Source organism: Alosa pseudoharengus, unplaced genomic scaffold (assembly GCF_046254945.1).
Source record: "Alosa pseudoharengus isolate Yale_2024_CS ecotype anadromous, Long Island Sound unplaced genomic scaffold, YU_APseudo_1.1 YU_APseudo_1.1_scf_8, whole genome shotgun sequence".
NCBI classification, from domain to species: domain Eukaryota; kingdom Metazoa; phylum Chordata; class Actinopteri; order Clupeiformes; family Clupeidae; genus Alosa; species Alosa pseudoharengus.
In genome coordinates, this window is record NW_027468870.1 from 31,825,558 (window position 1) to 31,839,257 (window position 13,700).

General features: G+C 43.7%; 1 protein-coding gene across 1 annotated transcript in view; it reads left to right on the forward strand.

Moving 5' to 3' along the window:
• Positions 1–12,885, forward strand: part of LOC143111432 (connector enhancer of kinase suppressor of ras 2) — a 33,937-nt gene extending 21,052 nt beyond the window's left edge. Inside the window, exons 14-24 of the mRNA XM_076273670.1 lie at positions 99–133; positions 4,347–4,395; positions 4,643–4,691; positions 5,160–5,332; positions 5,790–5,863; positions 6,416–6,487; positions 6,734–6,804; positions 7,304–7,383; positions 8,925–9,446; positions 9,552–9,806; positions 10,105–12,885. Coding sequence (XP_076129785.1) covers positions 99–133; positions 4,347–4,395; positions 4,643–4,691; positions 5,160–5,332; positions 5,790–5,863; positions 6,416–6,487; positions 6,734–6,804; positions 7,304–7,383; positions 8,925–9,446; positions 9,552–9,806; positions 10,105–10,332 — 1,608 coding nt within the window. The 3' untranslated portion in view covers positions 10,333–12,885. The remainder of the gene's footprint in view (positions 1–98; positions 134–4,346; positions 4,396–4,642; positions 4,692–5,159; positions 5,333–5,789; positions 5,864–6,415; positions 6,488–6,733; positions 6,805–7,303; positions 7,384–8,924; positions 9,447–9,551; positions 9,807–10,104) is intronic.
• The last annotated feature ends 815 nt before the right edge of the window (positions 12,886–13,700 follow it).

Here is a 13,700-nt window from a genome sequence, read left to right on the forward strand (position 1 = left end):
GGAAACCACCCAACCCCTGTGTTTGTGTGTGTGTGTGTGTGTGTGCATGCATGTGTGTGCTCTCTTGTGAACTCTTCTCTGTATTCTCTCCTCTGCAGCGTGCTGGCGACACACTCCGCGCCGATACGGACAGGTGAGTGACCAAACGTCGCTTCTACACAGGTGCGCACAGGTGTATTTAGTGTTGGAGTCAGAGGTCCTCCACACAGGGAGCACGTTTAAAGCAGGGCAGGTGATGGTGGTTTGTAGATGAGAAGATGGGACAGGGCTAAAGCCGCTAGACACTGTGCCACTCTTGCTGTGACAAAAAAATCATAAATGTTGATTTTGTCATTTCCTTACTGATAATCTGACTGTGAGGAACTTCAGGACTTAATACACAAATTGTACATTGTATATTCCACTGTATGCTGCCACATGTATATGGAATTGCATTTTGTTACACAGATTGTTACACTGTACTTCATGGTGTAGATACACTGTAACAAGGGCCTGTAATATAATGTGCTACCAAAAGAAATGCTGTCGTGCTATGTGTCATGCAAATCTGCTTTCAGTAGTATTCACATTTAGTTTAAAAGACATCAGGAAATAATTGTTAGGAAGGTTTGAACATTGAAACCCACTGAGATCAAAAGGTCTGGTAGTTTTGAATGTCTCTCTCCGTTATAATACATGAAAGTACAGCAGTGATATGTGATTCAAGAGAACAATTTGACTTTGCTTTCTTGGTACAGTATAGAATAGTTACTGTATGTACCTACATATAACCTATACTCTTCCCCAATGTCTACATAAGATTACAGCATTTGCTACTGTCTGGCTTGGTATGTGGTCCCTTCTTACCACACATCGCTTTTGAATGTATACATACTGAAACACTACTCTTGGTCTCGGTAGACAGTAAGACACACATCCTGTATGCTGTCATGTCATGGAGCTTCCTTTTCTCACAGTTTGATGAGATAAGTGTGTGAGTGTGTGAGGTGACACTCTGAGTGGCAGAGTGAAACGTGTAGCGATATGTAGGTGGTGTTAGGAACAGCTTACTGTACAGCTCATGTGCTAATAATGCCCACTGTTCTCTGTGTGTGTGTGTGTGTGTGTCTGTGTGTGTGTGTGTGTGTGTGTGTGTGTGTGTGTGTGTGTGTGTGTGTGTGTGTGTGTGTGTGTGTGTGTGTGTGTGTGTGTGTGTGTGTGTCTGTGTCTGTGGATAATGGAGGATCACAGTTGCGGGATGTGGTTGAGGGTTGGGGGTGTATGAAGTGGGTTAAGAGGACACTGTCAAGGTGTTTGAATGAAGTGCAGGTCTTCAAGTCCAGTGGATGGTTGACTTGCAGGCAATTGTGATTTGACAGCACAGGAGAAGGTCAAAGAGGACACGCTCAAGAGTGTCTCGAGAAGAGACCGAGTTCAGAGAGCTTCTTGCAGGTTTCCTGTGTATCTCAAAGGGCCATGTGAAGCTTCCTGTCTCTCACAGTCTCTTGATGTGATGTTTCTTCAGCCTTTGTGTCTGTGTTGTTCTCCAGGGCAACAGAATGCATGCCTCGTGCACGTGTTTGTGCTAGGGTGTGTCTGTGTGGCCAGTGTATAGGCTGGTGGATGATGGAGGTTCAAAAAGGTGTGAAGTATTTCCTTGGTTCTGAGTAGTGCTTATTAAGCCCTTAAAAGGTTGTATCAGCGATAGCGTGGATACATCACTTCTGTTGATGTCCGTGCAATTAAAACGCTCCTAAATGCGCATCTCATCGGTTATTGGTTGAAACACTTTATTTTGCCTTTGAGGGGTTGCCAACCCTTGTTGGTAGCAATTGTTTTTGTGTACAGATCTCGGAGCCTAGGCTGCCTACAGAGGCTGCCTACTTTTGATGGCCTCCTTATGGGGCAAGCAGATAGCGGATCGTTAGGAAAGATTAGAGGAATGTGATCATTTATGTTTGGGCCTTTTTGGGGCCTGAAATCGCTGATACAACCTTTGAGTTCTCTCATGTGTCACTATCTGAATGAGCTTGTCATCATCCCATCTGATTCCCTGTGTTATACCTGTGCACACAGAGACAGAGTGGTCAATATAATTACTACCCAAATACTGAGAAAAGAAAAGAAAACAAAGAAATGCAAAGGCATTACATTCATTTATATGCCAGACAGGCTAAATATAGAAGCATATTATCAAGCATGTGATCAAAATGGTGAAGAATTATGAGTTGTCTGTGAGAATGACAATAGATTTCAGGGTATGGAAGGACGAGCATCAGTAGAAAAGGACGTTTCTATTGACTTGTATTCACATTGCACCAAACTGCACAAAAGGAGTAGCCTGTCATTTGCAAGCTGTGTTGTGTCTGTTCCCAACCACCCAATATTTAAATTAGGGATTTTAATTACCCCAAATCTCAAGCATGGATTTACGCATCTTCTTTATAGACATAGTGGATCTTATTGTCTTTTGTCTGAGCTAGTTTACTCAGAAACGTTTAATGCACAGTTGGTGTTTCTGTCACTGTTTTTGCTAAGGTTCAGTTCACAGTGATACATATCAGAGAAAAAATAGGAAAGGGTCAGTGTTTGACCACTGCTTAGTGCTGGACTAGTGAAAACAATCATATGCTCCAATGCACTGGGAGCATTCCAATCAGGACACTCTCATCTAGTACAATAGCAATTGTATAGTATACATTTAGCTACTTAACAATTATCTTTGTAAGAGCTGTCAAGTGGAGGAAGAGCTAGCCCTGAAACATCATGTCATTAAATATTTGCTTGGGTGCTATGTCTGGTGTGCAGACGTTTATTGCTGTGACTTTTGCTTTTGTCCAGCACCCTAAACTGAGGCTACTTGCCCTGGATGTGTGTACCTTTTGTACACTTTTCAGGTCAGAGTTGTTTAGTTGACCTTTGTTTTGACCACCACTAGCGTTCTAGAACACATACAGTACATGTATATTTTTGTACACAATTTGAACATTTTGTGAAATTTATATGTATACATAAGCAAACCTTCGAGTTTCAACAATGCTTGATCAACCAGGAGGAGAGCATGTAAGACCTGGGTTGCAGGAGGAGAGCATGTAAGACCTGAGTTGCAGGAGGAGAGCATGTAAGACCTGAGTTGCAGGAGAAGAGCATGTAAGACCTGAGTTGCAGGAGAAGGGGATGGAGAGAAATTGAGAAGCGCGATTTAATTTCTTCGGATAGTAGAAATGTGAGGCGGTCCTGTTATCAGTGGGCAGTATTCATGGTACATGTATGTAAAATACATAATTCAAATAAAAAATAGTATTTAGTCATTTGTATTTTATTGGGTTGAAGAAAATGCCTTCGTATTTTGTATCAAAATACTTTATATGTGTGTATTTTTGTAGTTTCAAAATATTGCCAAATATTTTTGGTAAAACCAATACTTTTGGTGATGTGATGACATCATACAAGAGCAAAATAATGAATGTAGCCTCTGACTGGTGCCGACAATAGTCATTTGTGATCAGAATATTGAGATTCAGGAAAATTATCCAGTGCAAGATGAGTAACGTGTAGGTTGCTCACACACACACACCCTCTCAACACCCCTTTAAGACCACTGTGGCTCTCTGTAGGTTCGGTGGTTAGTTTGTACCACTTGAGGTGGCTATGAGGTGTTACAGGCAGGTCAGCATAGTTGATCTGTTGAGTGTTTGGCAGACTTATGGCATGTCTTGTGGGCGTAGAAACTTTATCAACAGAGTCAGTGTAGTGATGAAGGAATAGATTAAATAGACATGGAAGGTTTACAAAGTGATTTCATGCTCCCTTTACAGGGGTCCTTTATGACTGTCCCATTTAACAGGTGTTGTAGGGGAAGTACGAGTTATCGTTAGTAGACATCTGCGATAGATACCCATTTTACTGATTTTATCCAGTGTCTTGTTTCAACTGGTACATCGAATTCAACTGGTGCACCATGCTGTACACACTACAGAGAGAAAGAGAAAGACTAATTCCCAAGTTTTTTCTTTATGTGGAGATATGTTTTTAAAATGCATCCTATTCTGGAGATTACTGTGATACCGGGTAGCAGCATGACCTTTTTATTGGTACTTTCCTGTGTTGTCATTGATCTTTGTATTTTATTAATTCTGTGAAAATGCAATCATTTCAAGAAGCTATATTTTCTTTCTCAGAATAACAGCATCAGAAACCGGCAAAATGTAGGTTACAGATGAAGAAAGCTAAAAGTGACAGGCAGTTTTACACAGAGAGAGACAATGCACACCGTTTCTAAGAGAGTAACTACTGTCAATTTCATTTTTCATTTCAATTTGTATTGTTTGTTTCCAGCGCACAACACACTGTCCTGTATTTCACAGGTATGCAAGTTCTGCTATTGACAGACAAGCAGGAACATCAATGAGGAAGGTATGTGCATCGACTTGCTGTGATGAGATATACTTCTGTTTCTATGCTTGATGTAGTTCTCCCATCGTCTGCTATCTACTCTCACTGAGAAAGACAAGCTGATGTAACACAAAAGAGAGTAGAGACGTTCAAGTTTCAGTTTGTCTCTTTCTCTCTTTCTTGCTCTCTCTCTCTATCTCTTTCGTTCTCTTTACCTCTCTTCATGTCAATCTCTTCCCCACCCACTCTTTCTCTCTTTAAATTCCAGTCAGTGCACTATGCTTCTTTAAGGACCAAGACCAAAAAGAAGAGTAAAGGTAAGTGTATACTGTTCATCAAAAGAATGGATTTGTTTTGTGCATGGCCATTAAGCATCAAAATGACTAGATGGCCCCACTGTGCTGTTTCATACATCAACGGTTAAAGTAGCACAATGTAGGAATTCCCCTTTTTGTCCATTTCCAACATACTGGGTACCCATTTAGCTCTAAAGATGTACCCAACATACTGGGTAGCCATTGAGCACTAAGGATGTATCCAACTTCGTTTTGGGCATGCAGTGGCAATGTCAGAGACTCAGTTTTCATGTTTTAAGTCGTTGTGCCATCAAAATGAGTTTGAAGCCCTTATATTAAGATTAAAAAAATACATTGTGTTGCTTTAAAGTGTTGAAAAGGCCTTTCGTTTGTAAAGCACCTCATTTGTTTGGATATCTTTGTGCTGTGTAAGAAATGCATGTATAACTCTGTGTGAAATTAGAGTGTCAATCCCCTTGGTGTGATCAGGGTCACTGAGCAATGCGAGCCGTAGGAGGATCGCTTGTAAGGACCTGGGCCACGGTGACTGTGAGGGCTGGCTGTGGAAGAAGAAGGATGACACGGGCTACTTCACCCAAAAATGGAAGAAGTACTGGTTTGTCCTGAAGGACTCCGACCTCTACTGGTACACCAATCAAAATGTAAGACCACCCATGTTTCACTATGCTCTACCCTTATGCGATATTAAAAGCGTAATTGACAACTTTGATCAAAGCAAGTGCCGAATCCTGGTGTCTTCTCTACTGACTCAAATATGGCGGTGGTGTAGGTGTTAAGAAACTTGGCTTCCAGGCGAAAGCCAGAAAGTCAAGGGTTTCAATTCCCAACTGCCACCATTGTGCCTTGGAGTAAGGCACTTGACCCCGAGTTACTCTAGGGTAACTTTCCCTCTAATTGGTCTCTGTAAGTGGCTTTGGATTTAAGCATCTGCTAAAATGCATTAATAATAATAATTTAAAAATTCTTACATGCAAATATTATTACGGTGAAATAACTTGAAAATGTGCAACAGATTGAGTAATTAGTCATTGACAAATATGATCTGATGGCTTATTTTCCGTCTCTCACTGTCTTGTTTTGTTAAACTTGTGTTCATAGGATGAGAAGGCAGAAGGTTTCATCAGTTTGCCAGAGTTCAGGATAGACAGAGCAATCGAGTGCAGGAGGAAACAGTAAGTGCCTGGACTTACCTCACAATAACAAACCATGTCACGTCTTACAGTGAAATATGAACCCACAGCAAATATTAAAAAGCCTATCTGATCTGCAAACTTAGTTTGTTTTCCTTTGTTCTTTTGGAATTTTTTTCACTTTTAGATTTATGTGCATCTGTATTTGAGTGTTGTTTTGGGGCTCTAGGAGATAACAGCTCCTTGCTGTGGATGTACAGATTGTGTGTCTTTGTGTGTGCTGCTGAGGAGAGAGCGTTGTAGTAGTGGGCTTGTGTGTGCTGCTGAGGAGAGAGCGTTGTAGTAATGGGCTTGTGTGTGCTGCTGAGGAGAGAGCGTTGTAGTAATGGGCTTGTGTGTGCTGCTGAGGAGAGAGCGTTGTAGTAGTGGGCTTGTGTCAGACCTTCAGGCCAAAGGGAAACTAGGTCACTGCAGCTGTGGCCTGTCTCGTGCTGCTGTAGCTGAGGGTGATGCAGTGGAAAGTTTGCATGATGAAGTTTGACCAAAGACCTCTCCCCAAATATCTCTCTCTCTCTCTCACTCACTCTACCATAGTGCTTTCAAGGCCTGCCATCCAAAAATCAAGAGTTTCTTCTTTGCCACGGACCATTTAGAGGAAATGAATAGGTAAGGATTTTTTTCTCTTTTCTTTCTCCTCTTCCATTCCTATCATCTCATCTAATCTCTCTACTCCTCCCTTCTCCATTCCTCTCCTCTCCTCTCTTCTCCACTCCTTACTTCTCCTCTCCTCTTTTCTCCTCTCTTCTCTTCTTCTCTTCACTCCTGTCCACTCATCTCCTCTCAGTTTGCCTCATACCTGTCATCCTAATCTGGATACGGAACTCAAGTGTCTCTGTGTTATGTCTTGTGCAGATGGATGAATCGTTTGGGACTGGCTGCCATTGGATACACCCCAGATGATCCTGTGCCCCGCCCAGATGAAGGTCAGAACATCCTGCCTCTTACCAGAGCGCTGATATCACCTACTGCATACAGACTGTATAGTAGTCTAGTCTACCCACTTAATACATCCAATAAGTCTAATGTCCTGTGGACCTATGTATGCCTGCTGTTTATTGAATTACAATGTGTAGTTTAATCTGTAGTCTATTGGTTCTTGATGTGTTTCACTTTAAATGTGTGGTATAACTTCAGATGAAAGTTGTAGTCTGCTAGATGGCTATATTTTCATAACATATGCTGGAGTTCTTATATACTTACACGTAAATATACATGTAGTCTGTTGTCAATTGACTTTTGATGTGTCAACAGTGCTCTTTGTGGAGTTATAGTCTAGTTATAGTCTACTGACTTCAAGTGTAGTTAGATTGATTGATTGATCTATTGATTTTTGGTAAGTGGTTCAGTCTATATGGTCCTGTACACAATAAATTGACCCTTTTCTCGAGGTAACTCTAATTTAATGGTGTTTAATTTTGTCAGACTACTGGAGTGAAAGTGACCAGGAAGAGATGGAGGGATCCATGACGCTCAAACACGAGAGCTACCACAGAGGACACAGTGTAAGTCACACCATGTCATTCTCTGCAGATGTGGGTCTGAGAGAGTCATACAGAGAGGTGGACAGACACAGATACAGTTCTATTGGATTGGTGCTGAATACATGTGGGTGTATCTTATACCAGTACACGGGCACACACACACACAGACACATATACACACACACACACATACCGCACGTACACATATACAGTATACCCCATCCCATTGATATATACCTCACCTCTAACTAGGGATAATAATAATAATAATAATAATAATACATTTTATTTAAAGAACGCCTTTCAGGACACCCAAGGTCGCTTTACAGATAAAACAAATAGAAGGGAAAAAATATATATATATATATATCAAAAAAGGAGAAAAATATATATAGTCCATTTAGCCATATCACAGTCCATAGGCTAGTCTGAAGAGATACGTTTTCAGTTCCTTTTTAAACTGGGCAGTGGATTCACACTGCCTGATGTTGTTTGGAAGTGAGTTCCATAGCTTTGGGGCTGTGTGGGAGAATGCTCTCTCTCCCATGGTGCTGAGGTTCATCTTGGGCACCTTGAGCAGACCAGCTAATGAGGATCGCAGTGAGCGGGAAGGGGTGTAGCTCTCTAAGAGGTCGGTTATTATATGCCTTATATGTCAACAGTAAGATCTTAAAATGGACTCTCTGGGTAACTGGTAACCAGTGTAGCTGCAACAGTACAGGTGTTATGTGGCCTGTGGACTTTGTGCCTGTTACTATCCTGGCTGCAGAGTTCTGGATTATTTGTAGGTGGTGGAGTGATTTCTGTGGAATGCCAGAGAAGATGGAATTGCAGTAATCAATGCGGGATGTAACATAGGCGTTTACAAGTACTTCTGCACTCTGCTGACTGAGGGAGGGTGACGTTTGAAACTGACGTTTCGAATCAGAGTCGAGCTTTCGAAGCATGGTTTAAAATACCCATGTCATATGACCATGGCTAAGTGAATCTTGAGTGCATTTCACCCCGGTCAACAGCAAGCTGTTATGAGTCGGTGCATTTAATTGTCAGTGTAGAGTGCGCCTCAGTCATAGTCATGTAGGTGTAGTGGTTAGCGCAGCTGTTTTGCACATTATCTCAACTGTGGTTCACTTCCCGTTTGATTTGAAAGGTATCATTTTAGATAACATCTGCTGGCCAACTCTTCTCTGCTACAAAGCATCTGACAGCTTTGTTTAGGATCACATCTACTATCTAAGGCTCTGGGGTATCGGAAATTGTTTCGAAGCCTCGAAGCAATTCCGGCACAACTGCTTCAAAATGTTTCAGTGTTTCACAAAGCCTCGCTTTTCCCGTCCCTACCTCTAACCTCTACACACCTCTATACAGATGTGCACCTGGGCAATATAATGTTGAAACTCATATAGATAACAGCGTCTGTGAAATCCTATACATTTTACAAGTAGCGACACTACAAAGTTCTACACCTGTAGACACACTACAAAGTCCTGTGTACTTTACATGTAGAGACACTTTGTCTTTGGTCCAGTGTTGTCCTTACGTGTTGTGTCTGTGCTTGTCAGGCGAACCCCACCAGCCCGTTCCCTGAGCGCCACTTCTCCAGCGGCTCCACCTTCTCCCACTCCTCGGCTGAGGAGTCGCTCTCCTCCGGCTGCCGCTCCACGCACCGCGAGCGCCGCTCCTGGCAGGACCTGATCGAGACGCCGCTGACCAGCGCCGGCCTGCACTACCTGCAGACGGGTGAGGGCGAGGGCGACTGGGGCGGCCCGGCGGGACCCCACGGGCCTCTCCCGTCCCTGTCCCCCGAGCACCACCGCCACCAGGCCACGCTCCCTGCACAGCGCCGCCGCGGGCCCCTGGACCGAGACGGACCCTTCCCGCTGACGGACGGCGAGGAGCGGGGCTCACGCAGCGGTGGCGGCGGCGGTGGCGGGGGCAGCCGAGCGCACAACAACAGCCACAGGCAGCAGCGCAGCCACAGCTTGCCGCGCAACCGCGACGCGCAACAGGCCGCCCTGCAGGCGCGCCACACCCACGGCACGCTCCGGCCCCGGGCCCACACGCACCGCGAGGAAGAGGACGACGCCGACGACAACGAGCTGGACGAGGGCGGCAGTGGCGGCGGGGGCTCGAGGCGCAGGCACAACAGCCGGCGGCGGAACGGCGGAGGAGAGCGGTCAGCGTGCGAGGCAGCAGAGCGGGAGGCCGAGGCGGCAGATCGGGAGCGAGAGCGAGAGCGAGAGCGCGGCTCGACGGGCGGAGAGGTGCCGGTGGACGGCCTCCAGGAGCTCTACCGCACGCTGGAGCAGGCCAGCCTGTCGGCCTTCGGCCAGCAGCGGCCCTCCACCAAGCAGGAGTTCCGCCGCTCCTTCGTCAAGCGCTGCAACGACCCGGCCACCAACGACCGGCTGCACCGCATCCGGGCCCTGCGCAGCACGCTGAAGGTAAGAGAGGAGGAGTGGGAGGGGGAGCGTGGGTGCGAGGGAGACAGAGAGAGCTATATCTAGGCTGGTAGAGGGACAGAGGGGGTAAAAAATAGGGTGGGTGGGGGTGGGCAGAGGAAAAAAAAAAGAAAAGAGAAAAAAAGAAAAGAAAAGACAGAAAGAGAAATGGAGGGATGGAAGAAAAGATGAAAACTGATCCCCCCCCACAACTACCAACACCCCCCACCTTCGTCTCTTGAAAAGACGACTCTGTGACGTTTTGGATGACAGACAGACTGCCTGCTCTTCCCCCATCCAGGCCAAAGAGGGCGATCTGGCCGTCATCGGTCTGATTCTGGACGACCCCTGCCTGACTTCGCGGAAGTTCCGGGAGTGGAAGCAGCGCAACCACGAGCTCTTCGTGGACATCTGCGAGTTCAGCGCGGGCCCCCTGGAGCTCGCCTCAGACGCCACGGCCGGCGACCTTTCACCTCTGTCGCCCACCCTGATGATGCACACACACTCCTTCATCGAGACGCACGTCTGAGGCGATGAGATGCACGCCTGAGTCTGTGACGATGGCCATCCATCCACACACACACACACACAGACACACACACACACACACACACACACACACTCCTTTAAGCCGCCAAAAAATACCCAATAGCGTTATATACACACGTCATGTACATCAAGAACAATAAACTTTTACAGACTCTCATGTCCATTCACTGTTATTTACAAAGTCCTATGCCCTACTACAGAACAGACATGTATGTAAACATGAAATGTAAACACACCCATAAACTGATGAAGAAAAACTTGGAAGAAGCACTGTGGAGTCAAGAGACCACTCCTTTACCCCTCAACCCCGATGAACAGCTGACTGAGGAGCCGACACACTGTAACCAACACACACTCACTGTAACTATGGGAACCAACCAACAACACACACACTGTAACCGTGGTAACGGATGTGTACTGTGAGCGACTGCAAAAAGCTCACAGACACCACAGACAGTGAAGAGTAAAGGATGTAATGTGCTCCCCCGAGCCCATGTGAGCCACTAATAACAGACTCACTCACCGGAGATACTGAGGTGCCCCACTGCATGCCTGAGGGAAAAAAAAGAGTCATTCTTTCATATTTAGTGCTGAAGAAGAATATATGAACAGCAACTACAAGGAACTGAATAAAACACAGCGATAATTGTTCAGGGGCTGTATCATTATCCTCTCTCTTTTTTTTAATCAGCTCTTTGGATTTATTTTTATTTTATTTCCTTTCTTCCCCTCGTATGCTGCAGGAAGAGCGATCGATGTAGCTGTGGGCAATGGGCTTCTTTCTGTTACCAAGCAACACACACACCGCCCTACTGTGTAACTGTATGCAGCTCTCAAAATGTGTGAGTGTGTGTGTGTGTGTGTGTGTGTGTGTGTGTCTGTGTGTGTGTGTGTGTGTGTGTGTGTGTGTGTGTGTGTGTAAGACTGTTTGAGCATTTGTGAGTATACATAGATATCTGTGTGTTGTAGGGGAGAAGATGGCATCTGGTGTGTATGTATGTATGTATGTGTGTGTGTGTGTGTGTGTGTGTGTGTGTGCCTGTGTTTGTGTGAGTCTTGAATGAGACATATGATGAGAGTCACACTCCTGACAGGAGTGTTATTTTCCCTGTATATCATTTAAAGGACTGGAACATCCAGTGTTTGTATGTATTGTTCTATAAGTTCAATCGTATTAAAATGCAACGTTTGCATTGGCTGCTGAGTAACCATAGGAATGCAAATGTAATGATTGTTATTATTGGTTAATCTCTTTGCAGCCATTACAGTGTTTCCATACCATAAAGTTTTTCCCTTTGGCATATTTATATTGTTGGTCAAACATCTGCATGGTTTTAAAGATATTTCTGCCCTTCTGGCTAAGAAATGTATATAAGATAATAGTCTCTTGTTTGCATAGCTGCATCCTCTGTTCAAAACTGTGAACTCTTCTTGTGAATGCAATCTTCAGATTCTGTATCAGCAGAGTCTTTTTACTTCTCTATTTTGGTTTTTAGAAAAAGAGTGTAAAACAGAAAAATGCTTTGCGTCTCTGAAATGACTGTTTCTGCTTCTTCCCGGCAATAGCTGGGGTTACCTCTTAAACTTTGGGTTGAATTCAGGTCCTGAGTTTCTCTAAGAATTTCTGTCTTATATGTATGTATACTCTTGGTTTCCCTGTGAACTTATTCATGGTCCCCTGAAGTCAAATATATCTGATATATGGCATCGTCCTCATCTTAGTATGGCATCGAGCTAAAAGTCCATAATGTCTGAATCGGGTCACGTTTTTAAACACATGCAGTACAGTATATAATGAAGATGTAATTTTCTTTGTTTTGACTGTGAATAGAATCATTGTGGAATGTACTTTAATTGGACTGAATGTAACCTTTTTGATGTGGTTAAACATGTACTTTTTCAGAACATAGACACCTTAGAGTACAGAGGGGAAGGTGAGGCGTGGAGCGATGGTGCCACTCCATACTGTAGGGGAAACAGATAGAGAGAGAGAGAATTGGAGGAAAGACGGGAATTGGAGGAAAGATGGCAAAAATCCTAGCACCCCCATCTCTTAACAGTGATGAAGTACATAGTAGAAGCCAGCCATGTGTCTGAGATGTGTGTCTGTGTGCAGGTGTGTGTACTCACTCACATGCATGTGTGTGTGTGTATGTGTGTGCGTGTGTGTGTGTGTGTGTGTGTGTGTGTGTGTGTGTGTGTGTGTGTGTGTGTGTGTGTGGGCTGTATGAAATCTGGCCAACGGGTCCCACTGTGTTATTTTGGGCGTTTGCCCTCCAGGTCACTGCTCTGCTGTATCAGATGTAAGTTGCACTGCGACATTTAAAAAAGGAACATATTGCTCTTTTTTTGAAAATATATTATGAGCGTTTACTCTGTACAATGACTGACAATGACAAAAAAACAACAAAAAAAGGTGTTATATGAAAGAGAGAGATACATTTATTCTTCCTATGATTCAGAGCTAGCCCTTTTTTTCTGAAAAACATATATAAAGATTGTAAAATTTAAGTTGTAAAATTAATAAACTGAATTATCTGCACTGTTAAAAATTGTGTATTGAATGTCTCAATAGTTATGCCTAGTTGTTCACAGATACAACATAAGAATGAAATTGTAGCTTCATGTAAGTAAAAAATGTACCCGTCACTGAGCAAATCAAAGCTGCACAACATTCAATGTCAATTGATATACACCGTAAAAACTAAATTACGGTAATATCCTTTGGCTTTTATGTGTTTCAATCGTCAATGTCAACTCAACTTGCTTATATTTGGGCCAGGCTTCCTTTCACACAAAACTTTTGTTCAGCAAGATGGGAAATACTGTGGAATTGATTATGGTATAAATAATGGAGGAATGGACACACATTAGGTCTTTATGGCCACAAAAGGTAGAGAGTCACATCTTTCTTTCGCCTCTCTTCTCTCTTCTACTTTCGTGCTCATGGTTTCTGTAAAATGAACAATTGAGAATCTAACTGATTTAACAATGTACAGTGTGTCCATGTTGACAGAAGTTTAAGTATTAAGCAACTCTGTCCTTCTTTCATCAATGAAAAATGTGTATTTGAAGCAATGCCATATTTTCTAACCTTTGTGTGTGCGATCTAAGCAGCATATAGCTAGCTCATGTGGGTGATCTGGTGGTCTTTAAGAGGTTTTATAAAACCAAAAAACTTTCATAAAAACCGGACTAGGCCGTTAATTAAAACCTGCCTTTATTTGTCCAAACCTGTGGCCACACCAGGCCAGTTAAAGGGGCCTATGTCTAATTGAGACTAGGTTCTTAATCAAGGTTTTTCAGTTAACAGATAATGGCTTTAATAAGATAGTTAAAACACTAGCA